General features: G+C 51.8%; 1 protein-coding gene across 5 annotated transcripts; it reads right to left on the bottom strand.

Annotated features, from left to right (window-relative positions):
- Positions 1 to 659: 659 nt before the first annotated feature.
- Positions 660 to 25,704, bottom strand: ROPN1L (rhophilin associated tail protein 1 like). 5 transcript variants are annotated; one of them, XM_059916106.1, is made up of 6 exons: positions 25,575 to 25,704; positions 25,091 to 25,265; positions 21,286 to 21,409; positions 19,926 to 20,087; positions 9,410 to 9,585; positions 660 to 3,888 (listed from the first exon to the last, which is right to left on the bottom strand). In XM_059916106.1, exons 2-6 carry the CDS (start codon positions 25,219 to 25,221, stop codon positions 3,687 to 3,689), a joined length of 795 nt encoding a protein of 264 aa, XP_059772089.1. In that variant the 5' UTR covers positions 25,222 to 25,265; positions 25,575 to 25,704; the 3' UTR covers positions 660 to 3,686. The 5 variants fall into 5 exon arrangements, with proteins under 5 accessions (XP_059772089.1, XP_059772091.1, XP_059772090.1 ...); XM_059916108.1 differs by having other exon boundaries at positions 660 to 3,792; XM_059916107.1 differs by having other exon boundaries at positions 25,091 to 25,245.
- Between the last annotated feature and the right edge of the window lie 1,002 nt (positions 25,705 to 26,706).

Below are 26,706 nucleotides of genomic sequence, written 5' to 3'. Positions count from 1 at the left end.
CGCCATTTCCAGTTCCACGACAAAGTCATTCTTAAGAAAGATCTGCTTTTTAAGACCAGGGACAAACCCCAGAGCCTGTTTGCCAGCAGGATGGTTTACGTGCACCCACGCTGCAGCAGGAGTCAGTACTTCATTCCGTGTGCCCCCTGCACAGATGCACGCAGAGCCTCCTGCACCATCCATATCCCCACCAAGGTCCGTTTGTTCCACTGACACATCCTTATCACCCAGAGGCTATAGCTTACCTTAGAGTCAGTCTTGGTGGTGTACAGTCTATGGGTTTGGACGTGTAGCCATCATTATAGTATCATACAGAGGCTTCTCACTGCCCTAAAAATCCTCTGTGTGCCACCGATTCATCGCCGCCCCCCTCCTCCCCGCCCCGCCGGCAGCCACTGATGTTTTTTTAGTGTCTCCATAGTTTGCCTTTTCCAGAATGTCCCACATACAGCATGTAGCCTTTGCAGATAGGCTTCTTTCACTTAGTGATATGCACTTAATGTTCCTTCATGTCTTTTCATGGCTTAATAGTTCATTTCTTTTTAGAGCTGAATAATATTCCATCGTCTGGATGTACCATAGTTTATTTATCCGTTTACCCACTTCATTCTCTTTCATTACTGACACACATGATTTTTTTTTAACATCTTTATTGGAGTATAATTGCTTTACAGTGTTGTGTTAACACATGATTTTTTGTAAAGTGAAACAGTATCCCCTGATTTATGTTTTTTGAGTTCAGATGTCCCCATTAGCAAGTTTATTTATGGCAATATTCATCTATTCTCAATCTTATAAAATTCCACCCAAATGTATCTTCTTGACCTAAGCCAGTTTGGCTGGTCAGCAATCTGATGAGGCTCTCTTGGTGAAGGGGGGTGGCCTCCAGCGACAAGAGGAGGTGCTGGCTCTATGTCCCCCCGTAGCCCCCCCCCACTAGACAGTTACAGTGCAAGCAAGTCTCACCCCAAATTCTGCCCAATGGACAGACACTTGTTAGCAAACAGGCCCCAAAGTAGTCATGGGCGCTGCCCCTGTAGGCTTGGGAGGGGCCCACTCTCGGTCCTCAGGCCCCTAGAAGGGCACCTTGTTTAAGCAGCTCTGAGGCCAACTTGGTGACATTCTGATGGCTCAGCACCTGCCTTCCCGCTGGGCCAGGCGGCAGGGTCCTCCGGGAAGCAGCAGGCCTGGCTCCTGGGGAGCGACCGCACGGGAGGGGCCCTCTCCTCTCTGACGTGGGGTCTGTTTAGAGACTCACGGTCCACTCCAGAGAGCACATTTTTAGAGGGAAATGGAGAAAATGGTGTAACCATTGGCAAGTGGCAAGGAATCTTCTGTATTGCTGGAGGACAGTCATAGGGATGGATCCCTGAAGAGCAGGGCAAGCGCAAGTTCATTCAACTTGACTTTGGACACGAACCCGAAAGTCCATTACAGCTTGTCGCTAGTACGACACTTTGTCCTGGGCTTCACCTCGAACATTCCCTACCCAAGACCCGGATCAGTTCTGCTTCAAGGAGCCCCAGCTCCTTTCCGTGGATAGAGGGGTTTAAGGACCACAGCTGGCTGTTGGGTGTACTCCCCGATGACTGGATGCATCGCTGCTTCTAGGCCTTTCCAGTGCACAGGGATGATGATTTCATGCAGATGCTCCAGTTCTAACTCAGGACCGCAGGATTTGACTTAACCTTATCTTTCTTTCTTCAGTCCTCCATTCCTGGACAAAAATCCAGGTTCTTACTGACACCGAAATACTCACTTATCCCATTACTACCAACACTGATCACTGAAAACAATTTGGGATTTTTAACTGTTTTGTAACTTTTGTTTGTTACTGTATATTCCACTAGGAATGTTCAAGTGACTTGTTGTAAAGTCACTTGGAATAGTTCCTGTGGTTACACCACCGACTTGATACACAGTCAAGTTCATTGGTTTCATTTTACTTTCAATTTTCAGGGATTTTTTAAAATGTAATTTTGTTTTATAATTATGTAAAGTACTTACAGGAGTCCAAAATCAACAAAAAGGGACTTTCAGAGAAGACCAGCTTCAAGCCTCCTCCATCTGTTCCCTCCCGGCCTCCCTCCTATACGTAAACATTTTTTATTTTTTGGTTCAGCTTTCAGAGATTCTCTCTTTTTACCTACCTACCTGTCTATTTATATTGGTATTTAGGAAGGCTTGTATTTCTGCTGTAATGATTACCGTAGGTATCTCTAGATAATATCCTTAGTCTTTTCTTTTCAGGCTATGTGTGTTGGTTCTCTACAATGATCAGTATTGAAATTGGCTAGAAAACTCTTCTTCCCTCTCCATCCCCCAGATATCTGATATGAATGTTGGTTTACTTCTGGTTAATAATTATATGACAATCAATCAGCTGATTCTTTTCACATAGACCCCCCAGTCTCCGATATTCGATAGATGATGATATGTCCCTATGTTGTCAGCACGCACAGCCATTATACATGATAGCACATCCTTTATCACCATCATTTAGTCTCAGTTCTATGGAGAAATATACATTCCGTATACACTGGTCCTTACGTTGACCTCTCCAATCTCTTTGTCTGAAACTCTCTAGCAGCTTCCTCAGGAAGGGTTCATTGGAACAATATTCCCTGAGGATGCTACTTTGCGGCCTTTATACCTCAACGTTCCTTGTCAGTTCCACGCCCAACTTGGACGGCAGTCTAGCAGTTTGTTCACCCGGGTACCCTGCCGACCTCCAATGGGTCCAGTGACACTCCAGGCAGCTCAGTCCCTGCAAACCCTGCAGGCAGGTCACTCTCCAGAGCTGTCCCCACCCCAGTTTGGCTGGGGAGCCTCTCCCAAGTCCTCCATCCGTTCGTGGTGCCCTCTGAGGAGCGGCTATGAATCCATCGTATTAAGTTGTCCCTTTTCTGTCCCCTGATAGCAGGCCAACATCTCTTCTCTTTGTCACATGCAAATGTCCTGTGCTCTCTTGCCTCACGTGTGCCTCCTGAGGTGGCTGATTGTCTGGCTTAAAAAAACACAGAACCCTCTGCGCCTTTGTCGGGTCTGTGTCAGGTGCACGGGATGTCCAAGCACCGTTTGTGTGTCTTCCTTTGCACACCGCTTCCTTTGCATGCCCCTTCCTGCTGCAGTACTTCCCCTGCACACATCTGGTCACTCCACACGACTTACCACTGCACTCATACAAAACCTAAGGTGTCTTTCCACTTAACCCCGTGCATGGAGGCTTTATGATTAGAAGGAGAAAAATACTTAAATTCTTTGGGGAAATCAAACTTTGAGAAGGTTTAAAGCAACTCAAAAATTGCAAAAGCTCTTAAAATGCCAACTCTGAAAAGTTTCTTGTAATTTTACGAATAGTCTCTCTATATCGTCTGTTCACTGCAAGGGTGACTGTAAGTCCAGGAAAAAGATCATCTCACATACAGTAGCTTAGTGTCCAGATGAAAAATATGCTTCACACCTTTCAGTGCAAAAAATGACACACTTCTTTAGATAACAACTGCATCTCCTAACTTTGGGTTTTCACAAGTCTTTGAACACCGATGAAATTTGCTAGCATGGTAACAAATCTGCAGAGAGCCAACAAGCCAAACCATTCCCAAGTTCTCAGAAAAACAATCTGAGATGTATTCATTGACACTGTCATTTTGAAGACTTTATATCAAGAAAGCAAATAAAGGATCTCAATGCTTCTCTCTGTCCAGTGGACCAAGTGCTGGTCCAAGTTGATGGTCCAGTTTGCTTCCCAGCCATGGATGCTCTTCCAGCCGGTGAGTCCTCCAGGCCCTCCTGTTACAGAGAAGACCCAGCTTCAGCGGAAGACTCTCCTCCCAGGGAGCCTTAGGTGTGGCCGCCAGGGAGCAGAGGGCATCTGCCTTCCGGATGCTGAGGAGTTTTGAAAGAAGAAGAGATACAGCTGATTTTAAACTGCCCATTCCCCTCCCTACTCTGCAGCATCCAAACATTGTTTTCCTCAGATCATTTCACTGCTATGAATGTTGTGCATTTAAGGTTCTTAGGAGAACACGGTGAAGAATCATCATTAAATAGGGCCCCATGATGCACTGGTCACATTCCATTACAAGAAAAACTCACACTAGATATGCATGTGGTTAATGACAAGTTGTATTTGATGCCAAGGTTTTAAAAAGCACTATTTTGACATTAAAATGTGTTCTTCTCTGTATTAATGGCCTATGTCTTCTGAGTTTTCTTTTCGAGGTTTTCTAAATTTTCCTCTTTAGGACGAAGAAAATCTGAAAGTCCTATCATGCCATTCTTTCTAGAGACTCTAAATTGGAAACAGATAAAGACACTTAGTAGTAATTTCTTACTGCACACAATACAATTTTTATGGAATACAGTATAATTTATAAGTTTTACCTTAAAAAATTGATCATTCATGGTCTCAAATCAGTAATTCTTACCTCTAAAAATAAAGCATTCTATTCTCTTTTACAAAAAACGCACATATCTTTCTAGGTGAAAAACTCAGTACTATGTTTGCAGTTTTTTCTTTATTGACAACTCAAATTTTAGTCACTTGTATTACAAAAGTATCTTTCTATTTTAAGCGTTGGTCCAGTAAAACTCAAAGGACTGTCTTAAGTCTATGAAACTTTGGCACTGATAACAGTGTATCTTTTGACTTTTTATCTATAGATAAAAGATGGTGAACATTAGTAAATTTCTACTAGCAACTTAGTAGATGTAAAAACACTGAACTGTAACAATGTTGATTTCCGACCTCAGTGGGAAAATGAGAACTGTCTTGAGAGCTCATATTTTAAAGTAAAAGGAACGCAAGTTAGTGGTTCCAAAACATATTTTACCGTAAAAAGGAACCACCTCTTACGGGCCCAGGGGAACCACACCTGTGGGAGAGCCTCCCACTGTGGCCGCTTGGCGACGGGGAGGATGGGGAGTGGACCATCTCCCTGAGCACCTGCCCTCCTGGGGGCGGGTGCCCCCCCCCATCCCCCCCACCCCCGCTGCCGGGAGCCGAACCTCTGCTCCGCAGCAGGGGAATCCGGTTACTGTCTTTGTATTTCAAACACCAGGTTATAAACCCCGACCTCCCAGCCGGCAGTTAAATGCCCTTCTTTTTACCTTCAGCCCCTCCCTGTGGAGGTCGAGCCTACCTCCCGGTCCCTGGGAGTGTGAGCTGTACCCCGCCCACACTTCAGCTCCTCTGTCCCCATCACTCCTCGGAAATCACCGGTGCCAGGGGCACAGTGACCTCTGTGGCCAGCGTAAGGGACAGCTTTGGGGTCTGCCGCTCTGGACAAGGCCCCTCACTGCCCGACCCCCCCCCCCCCAAGCCTTTCCTGGCATCACTTCCCCCGCTTCACTCTTCCTGCTTCAGGTCCCCCTTACTCACTGCCCCCACCTCCAAAAGGCTGGACTCCCGCTGCCCCACCCTTGGTGCTCTCCTCACACTGGGACGCCCGGCGTCCCCCTGGGAGGACCCCAGCCCGGGTCTGAGCTCCCTGACACGCCCTGCGGCCCCCCGCCCCGACCCCGCCACGGGCCCATCAGCTCACAAGTCCTGCCGCCCCCGGGTCCTTCCTGGGAGAGACACAAGCGTCCACTCGGGCGGGAGCCACTTGGGCAGTCCTGGAAGGCTCTCTCCCCTCACTCCTCACCTCCAGTCAGCCACCAAATCCAAGCAGCACTAAAAAGCCTCTCCCTTCTTTGTCAGCTCTTTTCCGGACCTTCGCAGAAGCCTCCTAGCTAGTCTCCTTACATCTGCTGCTCAAGGGGTCTTCTAACCAAAATTCACCACCACGCTCCCTAAGACCTTCTATGGCTCCCTGGTGCCACCAGACATAACCCGAACTCCTTAGAGCGCCCCGTGTCCCTCCATCACCACCCGTGGGGTGCATCCACCCATGCCCCCCCAGCACCGCTCCGCGTGCAGACGCCACCCGAGGCTGCTGAACCCGCCGCACGGCTGTGCTCCACGCACCGCACGGAAGACGGCTTCACGGAGGGGCCGGCGGCGGAAGGTGCTGCCTTATGGGCAGAGCCCCTCAGCGGAGGCCTCGCCGAGCTGAGGACCCTCGGCAGCCGTGCAGATGGGCGGGGCGTCTGAGACCAGGGCAAAGGCCTGGAGTCGGGCGAGGTTTGTCTTCTCCAGACCCAGGGCGGCGCGTGGCTGAAGTGCCGCGGGCGGGAGCGACGCACAGGCAGCGCTCAGCAGGCAAACGCGGGGCGGGGCGGGCAGGGATCAGCCCCTGCGGGCGGGCGAGAGGCCGGGAAGGCGTGGCGGGGACGTGACTCGAGTCATCATTCCCGAGGACGGTGGCCGCCGTCTGGGGAACGGCCGAGCTGGGGAGGTGCAGGCGGGAGGGCCGGTGGGGCCAGAACCAGGGGCAGCAGCGGGTCCCGGGGGGAGGGGTCGGGGGAAGGGGCTTCCGTCGAGGGTCACCCACGTCTTGTCCTGACCTAGTGTGGGGACGGTGACGCGGTCCACGAGCGGGGGAGCGGAACTGCGGAGGGGAAGGTCCGGGGGGACGTGGAGTTCTCTTGGGACGTGTTAATAAGCCTGACGTGTGCAGCGGACCCGCCTACACGGCCGAGGAGAGGGCGAGCGGGCGCTGTGACATCCGAGTGTGGAGGTCAGAGGCCAGACAGAGGCCGCGTGCCAGGAGGGGCTGGGGTCCCCGCGGGAAGGGGACAGGAGAGGGGAAGGGAGGGCCGGGCTCGGAGGCTGGCCAGAGGGAGGGGGACAGGAGCGCTCTGGTCAGTGTGTGAGTGGGAGCCGCTCTGGGGCCTGATGGGGAAGGAAGCAGGAGCAGGGGACGGTCCCCACCAGGTCAGGCGTCAGGCGGCTTTAGCAGGACGCCAGGCCCCCTCCTCGGGCTTGTCATCGGTGAGCGGGCGGCACGGGGTGGGGGTGCGGGCTCAGGAAAGAGGAGGCTCAGGGAGGGGCGACCGCTGGCGGCGGGCAGAGTCCCCTGGGACGGGCGAGGAGAGGGCCAGGGAGTCGTGGTGTCTCGGGAGACGGGGAGGCCCAGGAGGACGAAGGAACGCGGCCGCCAGATGGAGGTCCGAGAGGCCAGAGTGCGGGGCCGGCCGAGGGTGCGTGGAGAGGAGGAGAGAGACCGAGGCGCCGCAGCTTCGAGGAGGAGGGGAGAGGTTGCCAAGTCGGTGGATGACGGACAAGAGGGAAGAAAAATGGGAGGACGGGGTCTGGAGGCCCAGTCCGGTGGCGGGGTCCTCAAGGGGCTGCGCTTCTGAAGGGGGGAGGGGAGGAAGGGGTTTGGAGGCAGGGACAGGGAGGGCCGAGAGGTCGGCTCCGGGGCGCCCCAGACGTGGGCGGTTGGGGACGGAGGAGGGGACCGAGCCTGGGAGGTGGTGACGGGCCTGCCGGGCGTGGGCTCTCAGGGGCCAGGCGGCGGGGCTGTCACCGTCACCGTCACCAGCTCCCAGGCCTGGCTCTCTCGTGACCTGACCCCCTGACTACATCCCGGCACAGAGGCGGCACCGGAGGCCTGGCAGCCTGGGGGCTGCTCTCATCACGCGCCTCCTCCTCCCGCTCGGCTTGCCCGGAGCAGCACCGTCGCCCCCTCAGAGGGGCGGCCCTCCCCCCGCGTCCCCCCCCTCAGAGGGGCGGCCCTCCCCCCGCGTCCCCCCCCTCAGAGGGGCGGCCCTCCCCCCGCGTCCTCCCCCTCAGAGGGGCGGCCCTCCCCCCGCGTCCCCCCCCTCAGAGGGGCGGCCCTCCCCCCGCGTCCTCCCCCTCAGAGGGGCGGCCCTCCCCCCGCGTCCCCCCCCTCAGAGGGGCGGCCCTCCCCCCGCGTCCTCCCCCTCAGAGGGGCGGCCCTCCCCCCGCGTCCTCCCCCCCCAGAGGGGCGGCCCTCCCCCCGCGTCCCCCCCTCAGAGGGGCGGCCCTCCCCCCGCGTCCCCCCCCTCAGAGGGGCGGCCCTCCCCCCGCGTCCCCCCCCTCAGAGGGGCGGCCCTCCCCCCGCGTCCCCCCCCTCAGAGGGGCGGCCCTCCCCCCGCGTCCCCCCCCTCAGAGGGGCGGCCCTCCCCCCGCGTCCCCCCCCTCAGAGGGGCGGCCCTCCCCCCGCGTCCCCCCCCTCAGAGGGGCGGCCCTCCCCCCGCGTCCTCCCCCTCAGAGGGGCGGCCCTCCCCCCGCGTCCTCCCCCCCCAGAGGGGCGGCCCTCCCCCCGCGTCCCCCCCCCTCAGAGGGGCGGCCCTCCCCCCGCGTCCTCCCCCTCAGAGGGGCGGCCCTCCCCCCGCGTCCCCCCCCTCAGAGGGGCGGCCCTCCCCCCGCGTCCTCCCCCCTCAGAGGGGCGGCCCTCCCCCCGCGTCCTCCCCCCTCAGAGGGGCGGCCCTCCCCCCGCGTCCCCCCCCTCAGAGGGGCGGCCCTCCCCCCGCGTCCTCCCCCCTCAGAGGGGCGGCCCTCCCCCCGCGTCCCCCCCCTCAGAGGGGCGGCCCTCCCCCCGCGTCCCCCCCCTCAGAGGGGCGGCCCTCCCCCCGCGTCCCCCCCCTCAGAGGGGCGGCCCTCCCCCCGCGTCCTCCCCCTCAGAGGGGCGGCCCTCCCCCCGCGTCCTCCCCCCCCAGAGGGGCGGCCCTCCCCCCGCGTCCCCCCCCTCAGAGGGGCGGCCCTCCCCCCGCGTCCTCCCCCTCAGAGGGGCGGCCCTCCCCCCGCGTCCCCCCCCCTCAGAGGGGCGGCCCTCCCCCCGCGTCCTCCCCCTCAGAGGGGCGGCCCTCCCCCCGCGTCCTCCCCCTCAGAGGGGCGGCCCTCCCCCCGCGTCCTCCCCCTCAGAGGGGCGGCCCTCCCCCCGCGTCCCCCCCCCTCAGAGGGGCGGCCCTCCCCCCGCGTCCTCCCCCTCAGAGGGGCGGCCCTCCCCCCGCGTCCCCCCCCTCAGAGGGGCGGCCCTCCCCCCGCGTCCCCCCCCCTCAGAGGGGCGGCCCTCCCCCCGCGTCCCCCCCCCTCAGAGGGGCGGCCCTCCCCCCGCGTCCCCCCCCCACACACACACACAGGCAGCACAGCACGGGGCGGGGGAGGGCACGGGGTCGCTCCTCACTCACGCCCTCCACCTGCAGGGACCCATTCGGTGTTTCACTGTAGAGAAATGAATTCTTACTTTTGAACATGCCCCGGTTTTAAACCATGTGACACCCCGTGTTTAAGAATCAAGATGCGTTTTGGATACGTGTTTCTTAAGGACGGGATAAGCTGTCTCCCTCTGAAGTCTGCAGAGACCGGCACAGGGTCCCGAGGCCCGGGTATCCTCGGCTTCACTAAGTGACACCTCGGGGCACAGCGTGTGCCGCCTTCCCTTCTACAAAAGGCCGGATTCGCGGGTGCCACGTTATATGAGAGCAGAGAAGAATGGGAAGAAGGAAGTCGTCCCGCCACCGAGACACCTGCGTTCCTGGGCCCGCGAGCACTTACACGCTGTCCCTCAGAGAGGAGAGGTAGGACTCCGTGTCCGATGCAGGTATATCCGAGTCGAGTCCCGACAGGTAACGGTAGACGTAGGAGAAAGTCTCAAAGGGGATGCGCGCAGGCCCCCCCTCGGGGTCAGCGGTCAGGATCTCACACAGGTGCTTCATCGCAGTGTTCAATGACTAGAAACAGCACAAACCAGGTGAAGAAACGGTTACTACCGGGATTCACTAAACTGAAAGGAAAGACAGCAGCAGAATAAACACCTGAGTACATTTTACGGACGCTCTCTCAAAAGTACGTTCTTGGTCTGAATTAAGAACTAGGGGAATTTATAATTGCCTTAAGAAAGAAAGAGAAAAGGGTTGATTGGGATATATTGTAATTGGCCTGAAAAAAATTTGATGCCCAGATTTTATTTTATGTATTTATTTTTTAAATAGAGTTATTTATTTTATTTATTTATTTTTGGCTGCATTGGGTCTTCGTTGCTGAGCACAGGCTTTCTCTAGTTGCGGCGAGCGGGGGCTACTCTTCATTGCAGTGCGCGGGCTTCTCATTGCGGTGGCTTCTCTCATTGCAGAGCATGGGCTCTTGGCACGTAGGCTCAGTAGTTGTGGCTCATGGGCTCTAGAGCGCAGGCTCAGTACTTGCAGTGCACGGGCTTAGTTGCTGTGCACGGGCTTAGTTGCTGTGCGGCATGTGGGATCTTCCCAGACCAAGGATTGAACCCATGTCTCCTGCATTGGCAGGCGGATTCTCAACCACTGCGCCACCAGGGAAGCCCCCAGATTTTATTTTATGTTAAATGCGAATGACTCTTACAGCAGAAATTAACACAACACTGTAAATCAACTATACCTTAATAGAAAAAAATCTAATGGGAAAAAAATTAAAAGAATTTTTAAATTTTTTTAAAAAATGCGAATGACTTGGGACGTCCCTGGTGGCGCTAACTTCGAGCGGCTGCCCCTGTCGGGAGGACAGAGCTCAGACAGCAAGCCTAGGAGACAGACTAGCACCCTCCAGAGAAGCTCCCGTGGGAGTGAATCTGGGCTGCACTCACAAGGAGAAAGAGCAAGAAAAAACCAGTGGGATGGCTACAGAGGACAGTCCCCAGGGGAAAGGTGCAGGTTTAGGGAAAGTCGCACGCAGACCTGCTTGACCAGAACAGTGACTGTGGGGGAAGTACACGCAAATGGCTGGAGCCAGCTCTGTGTAAATTTTAAACAACACATTCATTCTCTCTCAGTTGCTGCGGGTCAGGAGCCTTGGCACTGCTTCGCCAGGCCCTCTGTGAGGCTCCAATCAGGTAGCAGCCAGGGTTTGGTTCTCATGCAGAGGTTCGACTGGTGAGGGATCCACTTGCGGCCGCCCTTAGGGAAGGGCAGATCTCACTCTCTGGGGCTGTAGGACTGGAAGGGGGCTGGCCTCTTGCCGTCTGTTGGCCGGAGACCCCCCTGAGCTCTGAAAGGCTGCCTGCAGTTCCCGACACGGGGGTCTCCCTGAGGTCCTCTTACAACACAGCAGCTTGCTTCTTCGAGCGCCAGGAGCTGGACCAGGTTCTCATGGTCAATATCAGAGAAAAATCACGTGTGCTTCCGGCAGCGGGAGGGGAAAGGCAGGGGGACCGAAATGAGGTTCTCGCACAGAAGTTGCGAATGGCTGGCACCCTTCATGTTCCAGGGACCCTCTGAGAGCCTGACTTGGCATCTCATTTACTCGTCACGGTAACCTCGTGAGATGAGGCCAAGGGGGCCCAGAAAGGCTGAGTAACTTGTCCCAGGTAAGCCAGCTGGGACGGGACGCAGGCAGCTGACCTCCTGGGCTCGGCTGTGACCACCACATTCCACCACCGCCAACAGTCACTGGGCTGGCTCTGGGAGCGAGTGACAGGGCTTACACGTGCCTGGATTCCAGGTGTTCAGCTGGACCATAGGAGCACATCTCCCCCATTGCCATCAGCTGGCACTCGGGGCATCTGCAAAGCTACCAGCCATGCCCCACCCTGACCGATGGCCCTGCTGAGACAGAATGCACCGGGGTGGGGGTGGGGCAATGGTGCAGTCCTGACATTAGCCCAGCTCTGCGGGCAGAACGATGCTCTAGTTAGAAAAATGATGGCATTCATTTCTCCAAGGACCACTGCCCACGCCGGGCCCCCAAAAGGCTGTCCCGAGGGAGGACTTGGTGAAAACAAAATTGTGTATTTTACTGGCTCCTTGCTTGAAACGTCTCAGGGACGCGTTGCTACATTAGATGCTGCTGTTTTAGCCCACACGGCGGGGGGGCAGTCGTCACGAGGGTGGGACCGCGGGGCCTGGGGCGGTGGGGGGAGGCAGCTGGCGAGGAGCCTGCACAGGAGCGCTGGGTGACTGACGTTCCAGCGCTTCCGAGGAAGAGCTATTTAAGGAAAAAACACATCAAAGTGTTCTGCCATCACTTCCCTCTGCAAAGGCGAGATGACATTACCAGTGTTGACGTTTCTGACAAAAAGATTTGCAGCAATTTTTACACCCAAAAGGATTCATGAGGCACCTTGCCTGGTTTGGAGACTCTGTTTCCTACAACAGATTTCTCACTTCCAAGGGTGGCGGGTTGTCAGGCTACTTGCTCACCAGCCACAAGGACGGACCCCTCCCTGGCCAGCGCCCCCTTCTCCAACCGCCTGCCCATTATTCTCTGGTTGGAAATTCGTCCAGGAGGAGGTGGCTACAGTGTCCGCAGCCCAGCGTGCACGCCTGAGCTGGATCTCAAATCCAAGTGGAGACGCGTGAGAAACACGGGCGCTGCGGCCTCCTGAACATCTCCAGCACCAGTTCTGTGGGTTTTTCCAGTTTCAGAATTACAGCTGCTCTCGTGACGACACCATGAGCCACCTCACAGCTCCCACCACGTCCCTTTTAGCTGCAGGAAAATTGACAATATCCTGACTGACCCTTTGAATAGAGTCAGGACCGTGGGGGTCTCTCTCCCGCCCTGTGGCCTGAGCTCAGGGTCGCACAGCGGCACTGACTCCAAACCTCAGTTTTTAAAAGCCTGCGACACAGAATTAAAATGAAAAAGAAGTAACAGCTGACACTGCAGAAATACAGAGGATCATGAGAGATTACCACAAGCAACTCTATGCCAATAAAATGGACAACCTGGAAGAAATGGACAAATTCTTAGAAAAGCACAACCTTCCAAGACTGAACCAGGAAGAAATAGAAAATATAAACAGACTAATCACAAGCATTGAAATTGAAACTGTGATTAAAAATCTTCCAACAAACAAAAGCCCAGGGCCAGATGGCCTCACAGGTGAATTCTATCAAACATTTAGAGAAGAGCTAACACCTATCCTTCTCAAAATCTTCCAAAATACAGCAGAGGGAGAGACACTCCCAAACTCATTCTACGAGGCCACCATCACGCTGATACCAAAACCAGACAAAGATGTTACAAAAAATGAAAACTATAGGCCAATATCACTGATGAACACAGATGCAAAAATCCTCAACAAAATACTAGCAAACAGAATCCAGCAGCACATTAAAAGGATCATACACCATGATCAAGTGGCGTTTACCCCAGGAATGCAAGGATTCTTCAGTATATGCAAATCAATCAATGTGATACACCATATTAACAAATTGAAGGATAAAAACCATATGATCATCTCAATAGATGCAGAAAAAGCTTTCAACAAAATTCAACACCCATTTATGATAAAAACTCTCCAGAAAGGAGGCATAGAGGGAACTTACCTCAACATAATAAAGGCCTTTTATAACAAACCCACAGCCAACATCATTCTCAATGGTGAAAAACTGAAACCATTTCCACTAAGATCGGGAACAAGACAAGGTTTCCCACTCTCACCACTATTATTCAACATAGTTTTGGAAGTTTTAGCCACAGCAATCAGAGATGAAAAAGAAATAAAAGGAATCCAAATCAGAAAAGAAGAAGTAAAGCTGTCACTCTTTGCAGATGACTTGATACTATACGTAGAGAACCCTAAAGGTGCCACCAGAAAACTACTAGAGCCAATCAATGAATTTGGTAAAGTAGCAGGATACAAAATTAATGCACAGAAATCTCCTGCATTCCTATATACTAATGATGAAAAATCTGAAAGAGAAATTAAGGAAACACTCCCATTTACCACTGCAACAAAAAGAATAAAATACCTAGGAATAAACCTACCTAGGGAGACAAAAGACCTGTATGCAGAAAACTATAAGACACTGATGAAAGAAATTAAAGACAATACAAACAGATGGAGAGATATACCATATTCTTGGATTGGAAGAATCCACATTGTGAAAATGACTCTACTACCCAAAGCAATCTACAGATTCAGTGCAATCCCTATCAAACTACCAATGGCATTTTTCACAGAACTAGAACAAAAAATTTCACAATTTGTATGGAAACACAAAAGGCCCCAAATAGCCAAAGCAATCTTGAGAATGAGAAACAGAGCTGGAGGAATCAGGCTCCCTGACTTCAGACTATGCTACAAAGCTACAGTAATCAAGACAGTATGGTACTGGCACAAAAACAGAAATATAGATCAATGGAGCAGGATAGAAAGCCCAGAGATAAACCCACACACATATGGTCACCTTACCTTTGATAAAGGAGGCAAGAATATACAATGGAGAAAAGACAGCCTCTTCAATAAGTGGTGCTGGGAAAACTGGACAGCTACATGTAAAAGAATGAAATTAGAACACTCCCTAACACCATACACAAAAATAAACTCAAAATGGATTAAAGACCTAAATGTAAGGCCAGACACTATAAAGCTCTTAGAGGAAAACATAGGCAGAACACTCTATGACATAAATCACAGCAAGATCCTTTTTGACCCACCTCCTAGAGAAATGGAAATAAAAAGAAAAATAAACAAATGGGACCTAAGGAAACTTAAAAGCTTTTGCACAGCAAAGGAAACCATAAACAAGAGGAAAAGACAACCCTCAGAATGGGAGAAAATATTTGCAAATGAAGCAAGTGACAAAGGATTAATCTCTAAAATATACAAGCAGTTCATGAGCTCAATATCAAAAAAACAAACAACCCAATCCAAAAATGGGCAGAAGACCTAAATAGACATTTCTCTAAAGAAGATACACAGATTGCCAACAAACACATGAAAGGACGCTCAACATCACTAATCATTAGAGAAATGCAAATCAAAACTACAATGAGGTATCACCTTACACCGGTCAGAATGGCCACATCATCAAAAAATCTACAAACAATAAATGCTGGAGAGAGTGTGGAGAAAAGGGAACCCTCTTGCACTGTTGGTGGGAATGTAAATTGATACAGCCACTATGGAAAACAGTATGGAGGTTCCTTAAAAAACTAAAAATAGAACTGCCATATGACCCAGCAATCCCACTACTGGGCATATACCCTGAGAAAACCATAATTCAAAAAGAGTCATGTACCAAAATGTTCATTGCAGCCCTATTTACAATAGCCAGGACATGGAAGCAACATGAGTGTCCATCGACAGATGAATGGATAAAGAAGATGTGGCACATATATACAATGGAATATTACTCGGCCACAAAAAGAAACGAAATTGAATTATTTGTAGTGAGGTGGATGGATCAAGAGTCTGTCATACAGAGTGAAGTAAGTCAGAAAGAGAAAAACAAATACCATATGCTAACACATATATATATGGAATCTGAAAAAAAAAAGGTTCTGAAGAACCTAGGGGCAGGACAGGAATAAAGACGCAGACGTAGAGAATGGACTTGAGGACACGGGGAGTGCGAAGGGTAAGCTGGGACGAAATGAGAGAGTGGCATGGACATTTATACACTACCAAATGTAAAATAGATAGCTAGTGGGAAGCAGCTGCATAGCACAGGGAGATCAGCTCGGTGCTTTGAGACCACCTTGAGGGGTGGGATAGGGAGGGTGGGAGGGAGACGCAAGAGGGAGGGGACATGGGGATATATATATATATGTATAGCTGATTCACTTTGTTATACAGCAGAAACTAACACACCATTGTAAAGCAATTATACTCCAATGAAGATGTAAAAAAAACCAAAGAATAAAACGCCTGTGACCCTTTTCGTTTCCTTATCCTCGCAGCTTTCCTAATTCACAACGTGGTCCTGGGGCTTATGGCCGGTGCGGGAGGGAGACACACATTCTCCAGTTGGCCGGACATGGTGCTGGAGTGAAGCCAGTCCATCAGGATGAAGGGACGGAGGGGCTACCAGGCCCAGCATCCGCCGACCCCAACCCCCGTCCCCACAGAGGAGACGCTCAGCCTGGGGGGCAGTGAGCCCGGGGGGCCCACGATCAGCTGCCTCGTCAGCAGAGGCAGTTACTAAACGTGCCTGCGGCTGGACGCCTGCACTCTCGTCAGGGCCACATCTCTGCACTGGCCGCAGGGGTGGGCATCTCAGAATGGGCTCGAGAGGCCCAGCGGGAACCTGAACGGGGGGGCCCCAGGGAGAGCGGCCGGGAGCGAGCCAGGTGCTGCCTGCAGCGCACAGGGCATCTCGACGGGTCACAGACACCAGACCCAACGGGCGGAGTGGACGCCGTGCTGTGGACGGGGCAGCAGGAGTCGGTCCGGCACGTGCAGGCAGAGCGACCGGACTCCAGCTGGGCGCGGGTGCCGGTCTGAGATCCCCAGAGCCGGAGCTGTTGGGAGGCTGACACAAAGATTTTTGGGGTGCGGATCACGTGAGGATATAAAACGGTATCAGTGGGAAGGCCTAGGAGTCGTTACTCTGACGTGGTGTCCCAGCCTGAGGGCGGCGCACTCCCCGGGCGACAGGGGCGTCCTCAGGGGCCCCTCCGTCCCCCGCGGCTACCGGTAGCGGCATCTCCGGAGCCCGTGGTCTGAGTCCGAATCCTGCCCGACCACCTCCACCTGCGGCGCCGAGCCTCTCCCCACAGCTCGCCACCCTGCGATTCGGAGAACAGGACTCTCCTCCAAGGGCCGCTGGGAGGACTAAAGAGAAAACAGACAAAGGGCTCCGCATTCCCGCACGTGGTGAGAACCCTGGCAACGCTGGCCGTTCGTAAGCAGTACGTTCTGATGGGAAATTACACGACACGCGCGTATGTCTGCAGCTGTACACACGGAGGGACGCTCTCGTGAATGATGAAGTGCAAAGGCTTTTCAAACCCGAACCAGAGGCAGGTGGGTAGTCTGTCGTTACGGGCTTTGTCAGTCGTGTGTGGGTGCAAGGGGGACTCGGGCCACAACGTTTTTACATTACAAAACAGATCTCCATACTTAAAAAGCAGACGAAAAATGTTGATCCACCTCTTTACCGCTTAGGATCACTGATGGGGCTGCAGAAACCTAAGGTGAAGGTCACAACACAGACTTGTTTTCGCTTCGCCGGGCAAGCACTAGCACCCTGGGAGAGGCGCCCACAGACACGGCCAGCCCCCGACGCTCCCCCACCCCGTTTGCGGCTTCGATGTGAGACCCAGAGCAGCGCTCGGGGCTTCGAGGATGTACCAGACGTCCCTCCACGGGCAGGGGGTGTCGGGATGCTCAGCGCTCAGGGCGAGGCCCCCACGAAGCCACACCGACAAACGTCCGTGGAAGGAACGAAGGGCGAACGACGCGTGTGGCTCAGACATCTGGGGTTCCAGTCTTTGCAGAGAACTCGGTTCATCTGAGTAGACTGGCTCTGAAGACCAACGGAAGAGCCACAAGCCGTGAGACGCCGTGGAGTGGACGGGGCAGCAGGAGTCGCGACGACACGTCCAGGCACAGCGACCAGAGTCCAATTTCACAGCAATCCTATGTGCGACGAGGTGGACAGCCGTGATCCAGAAGAAACCCCTCCTCCTCATCTCGCTTCACTTCTTCATCTGCTCCTTTTTGAAGGTTTTCTTTTTTAAGCATAAAGATAAATGCTAAGATGCCAAACTACATGAAGAAGCGTCTCCCAGAAGTCACAGCACTGTGCTCCGGGGGCATCTCCAAGCTACCCCGCCAAGGCGGGCACTCGGTGCATCAACAAAGCAAGGGTCGCCTTGGGCCTGGCTCCTCCTGGCCCCCGTGGACCCAGAGCACGGCTGTTAGCCCTGCACTTGGGGTGGGGGGGCGGTGGGCAGGCCAGGGCAGAGCTGGCACCTCAGGCTGTGAACTTTGCCTGGATATGAAAGTATGAAAGGTTCCCCGCTTTCCACAGTGAGAAGGGGGCCACTGGCACCAGGAGAGAGTCAAAGGTCAACAGCAAAGACTCCCGGCAGAGGTGGCTTACTCAGGGGACAGGGCAGGGCCCCACGCTGGCTGACGGGGATAAGTGACACGTCATAGGAAAAATTGAGAAGCGCGAGTGCTGTTTCCCTGTCCCTTCCCCAGTAGTCACTTCAGAAAGGAAGCTCCATCCTTAACAAATGTCTCCATCTAGTGTCACACCCCACACACGGTAAGAGGTCTTATCTTGCAAAACAGGCTTGGTTTGGTTTGAAATCTAGTGGCTGATCCTCCTGATTAGGGAGGTAGAAATTACAAAGATGGATCCCCAAATATGAAATAGTCTAATTTCTCATCATTATAAAAATCTAAATTTCACAACTAAGTTTAGAGGAGCAAACCATAAAATCAAATATTAGTTATTAATTTTATATTATTAAAATCTTGCTTCCAGAGTTCCAGATGAAGCAACATAAAATTTCCTCCAATAGGGCTTCCCTGGTGGCACAGTGGTTGAGAATTCGCCTGTCAGTGCAGGGGACACGGGTTCAAGCCCTGGTCCGGGAAGATCCCACATGCCGCAGAGCAACTAAGCCCGTGCGTCACAACTACTGAGCCCGTGTGCCACAACTACTGAGCCCGTGAGCCATAACTACTGAGTCTGCGTGCCACAACTACTGAAGCCTGTGCACCTAGAGCCCATGCTCCGCAACAAGAGAAGCCACCGCCATGAGAAGCCTGCGCACCACAATGAAGAGTAGCCCCCGATCACTGCAACTAGAGAAAGCCCGCGTGCATCAACGAAGACCCAACAGAGCCAAAAATAAATAAATTTATTTTTAAAAAAATTTCCTCCAATAAAACCCCGCTGGGATTCTCCCCGGTGGCCTCTGAGCCTAGAGGAGGGAACTTGGTCTGAGATGTCCAGCCCAAGGCTGACCGCTCTCTCTATGGCTGACCAGAAACACCGCCTGTGGGCAGGTACACAGCAAAAGGGAGCAACCAGCCTAACACCCGACTTTACTGGGGTTTCAGAGGTTCTCGCTGGGACCATTAACAGAACCAGTAAATTGCACTATATTCACACAAGCAGAGGAGATGAATGAACCACAGCCTCTGTAATGATACAGATGAATAAAGAGAAATCTACTTGGGAATGAAAAAAAAGTTCCAGAAGATTAGTAACAACGTAAAGTTAAAACCAACTAAAATTAAATGATGTATTTCTTGGGGTCCATATGGGATCAATGGGAAGCGTGAGATCAGGGGAGCTGATGCTTCAGGTGTGGGCGGCAGGAGGACGGGTTGGAGGTTAGTTGCAGGTGGTTAGTTGTGTTAGTGGTCATGCGAGGTAGTGTTACACAAAGTAATTCTTAAAAGTTAAAACAGAATTGAGGAGGCTGATGTGTGGACCCGAGATGAGGGCACCCCATGAAGTGAGGACTAAGAGTTAGCCAGTTATGTGCTCTGGGGTCCAAAGACTGAAGGGAGACGGTAGCAAACTTTGCTCGTCTCTGCAGTAAAGGGAGCTAGCTCTCTTTTCTCAACCCCTTTCTTCACAAACTTAGAGTGGTGACTTTCCCTGCACTTGACCCCTGTGTCTCACAGGGTGACTCAAATACTAGGGCTAAAGAGAGATTCTAGACTTCCACTCCCTCCCTACCACACCCGCCTCCCTTAGTTCACAAACTAGAGGAACGTCTGTGTCTTCATTCCTTTTTCTTCTTCGTCTTCTTTTTTTTTTTTTTTTTTTTTTTTTTGCCGAGCCACCTGGCTTGTGGGGATGATCATAGTTCCCCAGCCAGGGATCAAACCCATGCACCCTGCAGTGGAAGTGTGGAGTCTTAACCACCGGACCACCAGGGAATTCCCTGTGTCTTCACTCCTAAGTTGTATGAGTTATACTTTTTAACATCAGCAAGGTATCTACAGTATTAGTTACTAATAACAGATTTTAACTAAAATAGAAAATAATTGTATGCCTCTTTGCACAGATGAGGGAAACAGATATTATCACTTACCAAGTGACATGTAGTTTAGTAAAAGTCACTGATGCATTCTCTTCTAAAAACTAAACACCTTTTAACAGTATCTATATGGTTTGTCTACTGTTAACATCTTTTAAATTGAGGCATTCATAAGTACTTAACTTCTGTAAACTAAAGTAACTATAAGCCTAAAATACAATAAACATCTGAACAAAATTGCCTTTCTAAGACAAGATTACTAAAGTAATGAAAGTGTTCCTTCAGTTACTGAAACACCTAAATTATTTTTAAGCCAGGCCTATGATCACACAGAATTATTAATATGCTATTTATAGGTACGTACCCCACCAAGCATGCTGCATCCAAGCGCTAAAAATTTTATCCCCTCGATTTTGTTTTCGCAAGGATCCAACTGCAAGAGAGCTCTGAATTTTTCTACTGGCAGGCACAGATTTTTCCATTTCTGCTCAAGATCTGCTAATTCCACATATTCCTTGTGGCTACACTGTTTAGAAAACACAGCATGACACAATCTACGTAAGTTTAAAAGCCCCAAGAAGTAATATAACGCTGTTGAAGACTTAAACAGAGCACCCATCCCCTTTCAAAGATGAACTCTGAATTCACTGCACCATTAGCCCTGGGGAGGGGAGGGGGGGATGTGTGTGTCTGGGGACAGGGGGTGCACAGGCAGAGAAGGGGGCTGGGAACTAGAGACTGGCAACAAGTTACTTCTCAAGAGAAAAAAGGACTGGAAAACAAACATGGCATAATGTTATGACTTAATAAAATGGGCACACAGACATGGGGTGCATGATTCTCTACTGTCTGCCTGAAATACTTCACAATACAAATAAAACTTCAATAAATCAAATAAAATCCAACCCTGAAACATGCTAACAGTTAAATGGGGTAAATCTCAACACTGAAAATAAATTTATTCCTTCTACTTTTAGACAACTTTATGAAAATTGGTAACTCCTGTGATCTGCTAGCAATATTCTGCGTGAAAGAGGTTTGAGCAACTTTAGCGTGTCTTTTCCCAAACTACCCCTTGCCGTGGTTATTCGTTTTCCCTTAAACTAGACATGGGAAAATCTAGAAAAACTAAAATGGGAAAATCTCGTCTCCAGAAGTCACCGCACGCCGAACAGGAACACAGGACTTCGAGATGTAATAATGGGGACGAGTCGCTTTAAAACTCAGGGTTATACCACTGATGTTGTTTTTAGCAACACAGCCAATCATTCAGATAAAATACACTTTCTATGAACTTTCCAAGTGAGATGGTGGGTCTCAAGGGCTCTCAGGAGGGCTGGAAGCCAGACGCCCGAGGGCAATCTGTCTTTCAGATGAAGAAGGTGGCGGATTATCACGTTAGCATCGTTTTTATAAACACATATTTCAAGAAGGATCTTGCAACTCCCATGTCTAAAATTTCGTATTTTCAGATCTTTTTTTTTAGTCTAGCAGCCTCTTGCATCTTAATTCGGTATTTAAAAGAAATTATATTTCTATATAATCATGAATAGCTATCTTGGGTTCTTTAAACCAGAGAAAGGCCCTGAATCCAAGATTCCTTCTCGGAATAAACCTTGAAGGTTTACTGCAGGGAGGCAGGGCTTGCATGGACGATGGACGTGGAGCTTTCTGCGGCGCTTTATTTATCTCACGTTCAGCTGACTGATAGCAAACTCTTATACCTGCTTGTGCAAAACTTTAAGGAGTCCTTGAGTCAGGCCTGTGTCTGTCTTCTGAGTGGCCATGGGCATTTCGATTCTGTCTTTTACAGGAAGTGGATCTCCTCTTGACAAAGCTGAAAAATACCTAATAACGACGACAGACATCTCTGAAGGCTCATCAGCACACAACCAGCCCCTGAATTCATGCCCTTCTGTCAATGAACCCAGAGGGCGACAGTGATGAGGGAGGACAGAGCTGGGTCCCCTGGCCCAGCTCGTGTCCCGGCCCCTCCACTCAGCTCTCCGACTTCACCTCCACCCGTGCCTCAGTTTCTCTGTCTGCACAGCGTGGACAATGGCAGCCCCGGTCTCAGGCCCCCCCCCCCAACGGCGCTCCTGGGGCTCCCGTAACAGGTGCTACACTTATTCAGCGAACGCCATCAGAGTCCTGAGACTGCCGGAGGAGGTGGAGGTCAGGGCCCCGCATGACCCGAGTGCAAGGTCATGGTCCGTCATGCCACTTTGACAGTTGGGGGGCTTGGCCCTGCTTTTTGAGGGGCTTGATTTCAAGCATCTCTGCGCCTATTCAGCTCTAAGGCGCCCGGAGCAGGGAAATCACTGTTTGGCTAAGTCAGGTGCCAACCTCCCCCTACCCTTCACTTTTCCTGTCTGTTTTTTTTTTGTTTGTTTTGTTTTTTAGTATTTTCTCCCTTAATTGTTCCTTTCTGGGACACTGCTTAAATTGGGAATAAGCTGGGGCACAGAGACAGTTTGGGGCAACAAGTCGGGAGGGGGTGTACACCTGGGCTCTGGCTGGAGTGGGGCAGGGTGCCAGGCAAGGTCCTTCTGCGAAACTCACTCCCCTTGGGCACGTGTCAGCCGGGGCCGGCGGCTGAAGCCACATCATTTGCTGCCCCCATGACTTTACCTCCATCAAAGAAATGACATATCCAGGAAAACAAAACACTAAATCATCCAAGGCCACAGGTAATAATTTAAAAGATATGAGTAATGATGGTTACCAAAGGGGAAATGGGGGGGGAGATAAACTAGGAGCTTGGGATGAACATACACACTACTCTATGTAAAACAGATAACCAACAAAGACCTACTGTAGAGCACAGGGAACTCTGCTCAATATTCTGTAATAACCTATATGGGTAAAGAATCTGAAAAAGAATGCATACATGTATATGTAGAACTGAATCACTTTGCTGTACAGCAGAAACTAACACAACACTGTAAATCAGTTCTACTCCAATAAAATTTTTTAAAAAGATATGAGTAAATAGAAACATCTCTGATGTAACAAAATGTAGATAAATAGGTATTTGTTAAGCTAACAGAAATTTTATATCTCATCCCCTTCTCTCTCCACACCTCAAATTCGACTTTGTTTTCATGCTTTTAGGACAAGTCCAGTCATATTTCATGAATTTAATAGTCTGAGAGAAAGCTACAAGGCAGGCAGTTAGACAAACGTGGGCCTGAAGACCTAAAGGGCCAGGCGGCGGGGGGTGCTTCACTTTGCCATGTTGTTCCTAATCAGGGTTTTCAACGATTTCGCGGACTTTACTCCTCGTCACCCGTCAAGCCAATCACCAGGCTCGGCCCAGCCTCTAGAGCAGCGCCCCCTCCCCAGGAAGGCACTGGCAGCATCTGGAGGCACTCCTGTTGCCACAAGCTGGGGCGGATGGTGCTTGCGGCACCTGGTGGGTGCGGGCCAGCAGGCCGCTAAGGAGCCTCTAATCCACAGGACAGCCCCACAGCCCCCAAAGAGCTGTCGCTCCAAAGCAGCAATAGAGCCGAGGCGGAGGAAGCCTGCCTGAGTGGCCAGGCCAACTTGTGTCACATGCCCTCGAGTATAAGGCGCACGTGAGCCCAAGCCTTCAGGACTCAATGACATAATCATGTACAGCCAATTAGCCGCCGCGTCGTGGCAGAGGCTGGGGGTGAGGCTCGTCTGAGAAGAACCCTCCACTGAATGCTTGCTGGAACCTTCCACAGCAGTCACTTCCAGATGCACCCTGGCTTTCCGCTGTGCTTTCCGCTGCTTTTCCCTTCCTGTCGTGGCCCTCGTGTTATATGCCGTTTCCTCTTCTGCCTTGTCTTAACACCAATCGCTACGAAATCTTTCAAAGCCCAATTCACCCTCTTCTGAACGACATCTCTCCCTAACAGATTCTGTTCTGAGAGAGTTGGGACACATGGCTAATGCTTGCTTTTTCTCCTAAACTCCGAAACTGCTCTTAAGAGAAATTAGCTGCATGGAACATTCAGAAATTTCTTGATTAAGCCTTTTAAATTAAAGTGAAGCTTAAAATAGTTGTCTCTAAAGTGTTACCAAATATAATGTTCCAAGAAAAAAAAAAAGATTAAATCTTGGAATGTTTGATAGAGAACAAATAAACTCTTATGAATCAGTTATATCTCTTATTTAGGCTTGAATAATGGTTAATAATAGAGGCCACAATTTTGGGCAAGAACCTTGAGAGAGTCTTTCCGAAGCAATAGACAGAAGCATTTGTCAGAAGGCAAAGTGCTGGATTAACCAGTAGCCTCTTGTGGTAGGTGCAATAAGGGCCCCAAAGATATCCTGGTCCTAATCCTGGAAGCTGTGGGTCTTCTTTTACACGGTTAACAGGGAGTTTGCAGATGTGAGTGAGGATTTTGAGATGGGAAAATCATCCTGGATTATCTGGATGGTTCCTAAATGCAATCACAAGTGTCCCTAGAAGAGGGAGGCAGAGGTAGATGTGAGGATGCCACAGTACTGGAGATGGAGGTATGCCATGAGCCAAACAATGCAAGGAATGCAGCTCTAGAAGCTGGAAAAGGCAAGGGGAGGGATCAGACTCTCCCTAGAGCCTCCAGAGAGAGCAAAGTCCCACCAGTATCTTGACTGTAGCCTGGGGAAACTGATTTTGGACTTTTGGCTTCCAGAACTGTAAGAGAATAAACGTTTCTTGTTTTAAGCCAACATGTTTGGTTGTTATCTGTTAACAGCAGTCATAGGAAACGAATTCACTTTGATCATACAGTTTAGGGAAGGTCAGCAAAATTTGACACACTAGTTACTAAAAAAAATTAAGTTAAATTTATACTGATTCTTGGGACCACAAAATTGAGTTTCCGAGTCTGAATCTGTTTACTGAAAAAGGACAAAGAGCTTTCCTATGAAATCAACAGGGTTTATTTTAATGGTTCTAAGGTCTGTTGAGTTGTGACTTTTAAAGTATTAATGTCTGTTCCTGGAAATGGTTAGAATGTTTGCTGCAAGAAACTGCAAAGGCTCATGTGTTGTGAACTAAGCTGGGCAGAGTTTAACCTTATAGCAGCCTTGGGATGGTTACCCCAACATGAACCGGTCCTTCTGGTTCCAATAAACTCAACAGGTACCTAATCCTGGAGGATTCTCTGAAGACAAGGAACATAATCATAAGATTCCTCCTTGTAAAAAATCATTTCACAAATAAAGAAACTGTGATAGTTTGACTTTATAACACAATGCAGAAACTTTTACCCAGGGTAACTGCTTTATAAATTTTAGTCTACCTGCATAAATACCACTCTCCAACAATGGAGCTGTCATTGCTTTGTAGATAAATGAGCATTTTGCCGTAATTTCTGGTCTCGTGGTCAATAAACCATGATGTTTCCTAGATAGATACTTCGGTGTAGATACCACCAATGCTAAAGTGAAAGTCTTGCCGGTACCCTGAGTGTCCCGAGCGTTGGACCACTGGTCCAGGAAGGAGGGTTCACTAGGCACGACTGGGCACGGGGACGGGCCGGCTCTCCCAGGCGCTGGCCCTGGGGCGCTTACCCCGCGGACCACTGCAGCACGTCGGCGGGCTGGGTGCGGATCGCAGCCTTGGTGAACTGCTTCAGGATGTCCGGCAGTTCCGGGGGAATGTGGATCTGCTGCGCGCAGAACATGGTGTCGGGAAGCGGCATCGCTCTCCGCAGACCAGGACCAAGCTGGGAAGAATCAAGGTGTGCTGCGGCGCGAGAAAGGGCGGGTTGGTCAGCCTGGGGCGCGGGGGAGACGCGGCGGCCACGGGGCTCAGGGGCCGGGGTCCCGGGTCCCGAGTTTGGAGCCTGGCCGGGGACAGGGGTCTGGGGCGGGACCGAGGTCCGGGATCCCGAACCAGGTCGGGGTTCCGGGTTTAAACGGGGCCAGGCCGGGCCGCCCGCCTTTCCCCGGGTTTGGGGTGGGGCCGGGGCCAGGGCCCGGCCGGAAGCTTAGGTTTGGGGTTGGCCCGAGAGGCCGGCTTCGTGAGGCGCGGATGGCCGACGAGGGCTCTCACCCGCTCCTCCTCGGGCTCCTCGGAAAATGAGGACCGACCGCCAGTTCTAGCAACGGCCGCGACCCCGGCAACTGGCGCGCAAGCCGCCGCTACTGCTTCGCGGCGGTATCCAGGCAACCAAGACACGCGCGGGCCCCGCCCCTCTGGCGTCGCGCACGCGCACAGGCCCCGAGCCGAAGCCGGCCTCTGGACGGTGCTGGAGGAGGGGGCCGAACGCGCCTGGGCAGTGTGGCTTCGGCGCCCCCTTTGCATTTAACAGATAGCTCACAGCTGCACGAGCGGAACATTTCCGTTAGGAAAGGGCCTTTTGATCGACTGCCAAATGTGAGCGGCGAATTCACAAAGGACCCCCCCCCCTTTCCTTTGCACGGCCTCCGTGAAGCTCTGGAACGAGATGCCTCGTGTCCTCCAAGGTAGGAAGCCGTTAAAGTCCTGGAGGCTGGTCTGCGCGCAGCACGGGCCTCCCTGAAGGCATCTGGGCCCTGCCTTCCCAGACTGCTTCCTTCATCCTGCACACGCCCCTGTCCGTCTGTCCTAGGCGTGTCTGACCTCGACGCCTTCGCACGCGCTGCTCCCGTGGCCCAATCGGCACCACTTAGTGAACTCATTCTTCAGTTGGCAGTTCAAAAGCCACTTAAGAGTTTAGACAGTGGGCAGTTTCCAGCTAAAAGAAGATTCTGTTTAACTTGTTTTCCAAAGTAAGATAGGACGGTTGAGCCAATCTAATTGGGTCTAGGAGAAAATAAGCTACCTTTTCCGATACAATAGTTTTGGGTCCAAGGGTAGGAGAAACTGTTCCATTATGGTGGATGCTGACCAGGGCCGCGTACGTGTGAATCCTACCTGGTTTAGGGGTCTCCTGGCTGGTTGCTGCAGCTGCCCTTCACACCCACACTGAATGAAACAGGCCCTGAGACCCACCTCCCCTTGCTCACCTCTAGACACGAAGGTGAAGTACTAGAATGAGCTGTCTCCAGGAGGGGCCAGTGACAAGCCCTCCTTCCTTCCCCAGAGGTATCAAGCCCCAAACACAACTTCTCTAGTGGGCAACTTGCCTACCAAATGAAGACACACACGTTTCCAAATTAACAGCATTAGCAAAACTGAAAATGGGCACTATTTAATGTTGATG

This window comes from Balaenoptera ricei, chromosome 3, assembly GCF_028023285.1.
Source record: "Balaenoptera ricei isolate mBalRic1 chromosome 3, mBalRic1.hap2, whole genome shotgun sequence".
Lineage (NCBI taxonomy): Eukaryota > Metazoa > Chordata > Mammalia > Artiodactyla > Balaenopteridae > Balaenoptera > Balaenoptera ricei.
This window is presented reverse-complemented; position numbering and strand designations above follow the sequence as displayed.

Coding starts and splice junctions, on each gene's coding strand:
- ROPN1L (XM_059916106.1), bottom strand. CDS start 25,221: ATGCCGCTTCCCGACACCATGTTCTGCGCGCAGCAGATCCACATTCCC. Junction 21,410..25,090: donor GTGCTGCAGTGGTCCGCGGG/GTAAGCGCCCCA, acceptor CGTCGTTATTAG/GTATTTTTCAGCTTTGTCAA. Junction 9,586..19,925: donor GATGCAGCATGCTTGGTGGG/GTACGTACCTAT, acceptor TGCTGTTTCTAG/TCATTGAACACTGCGATGAA.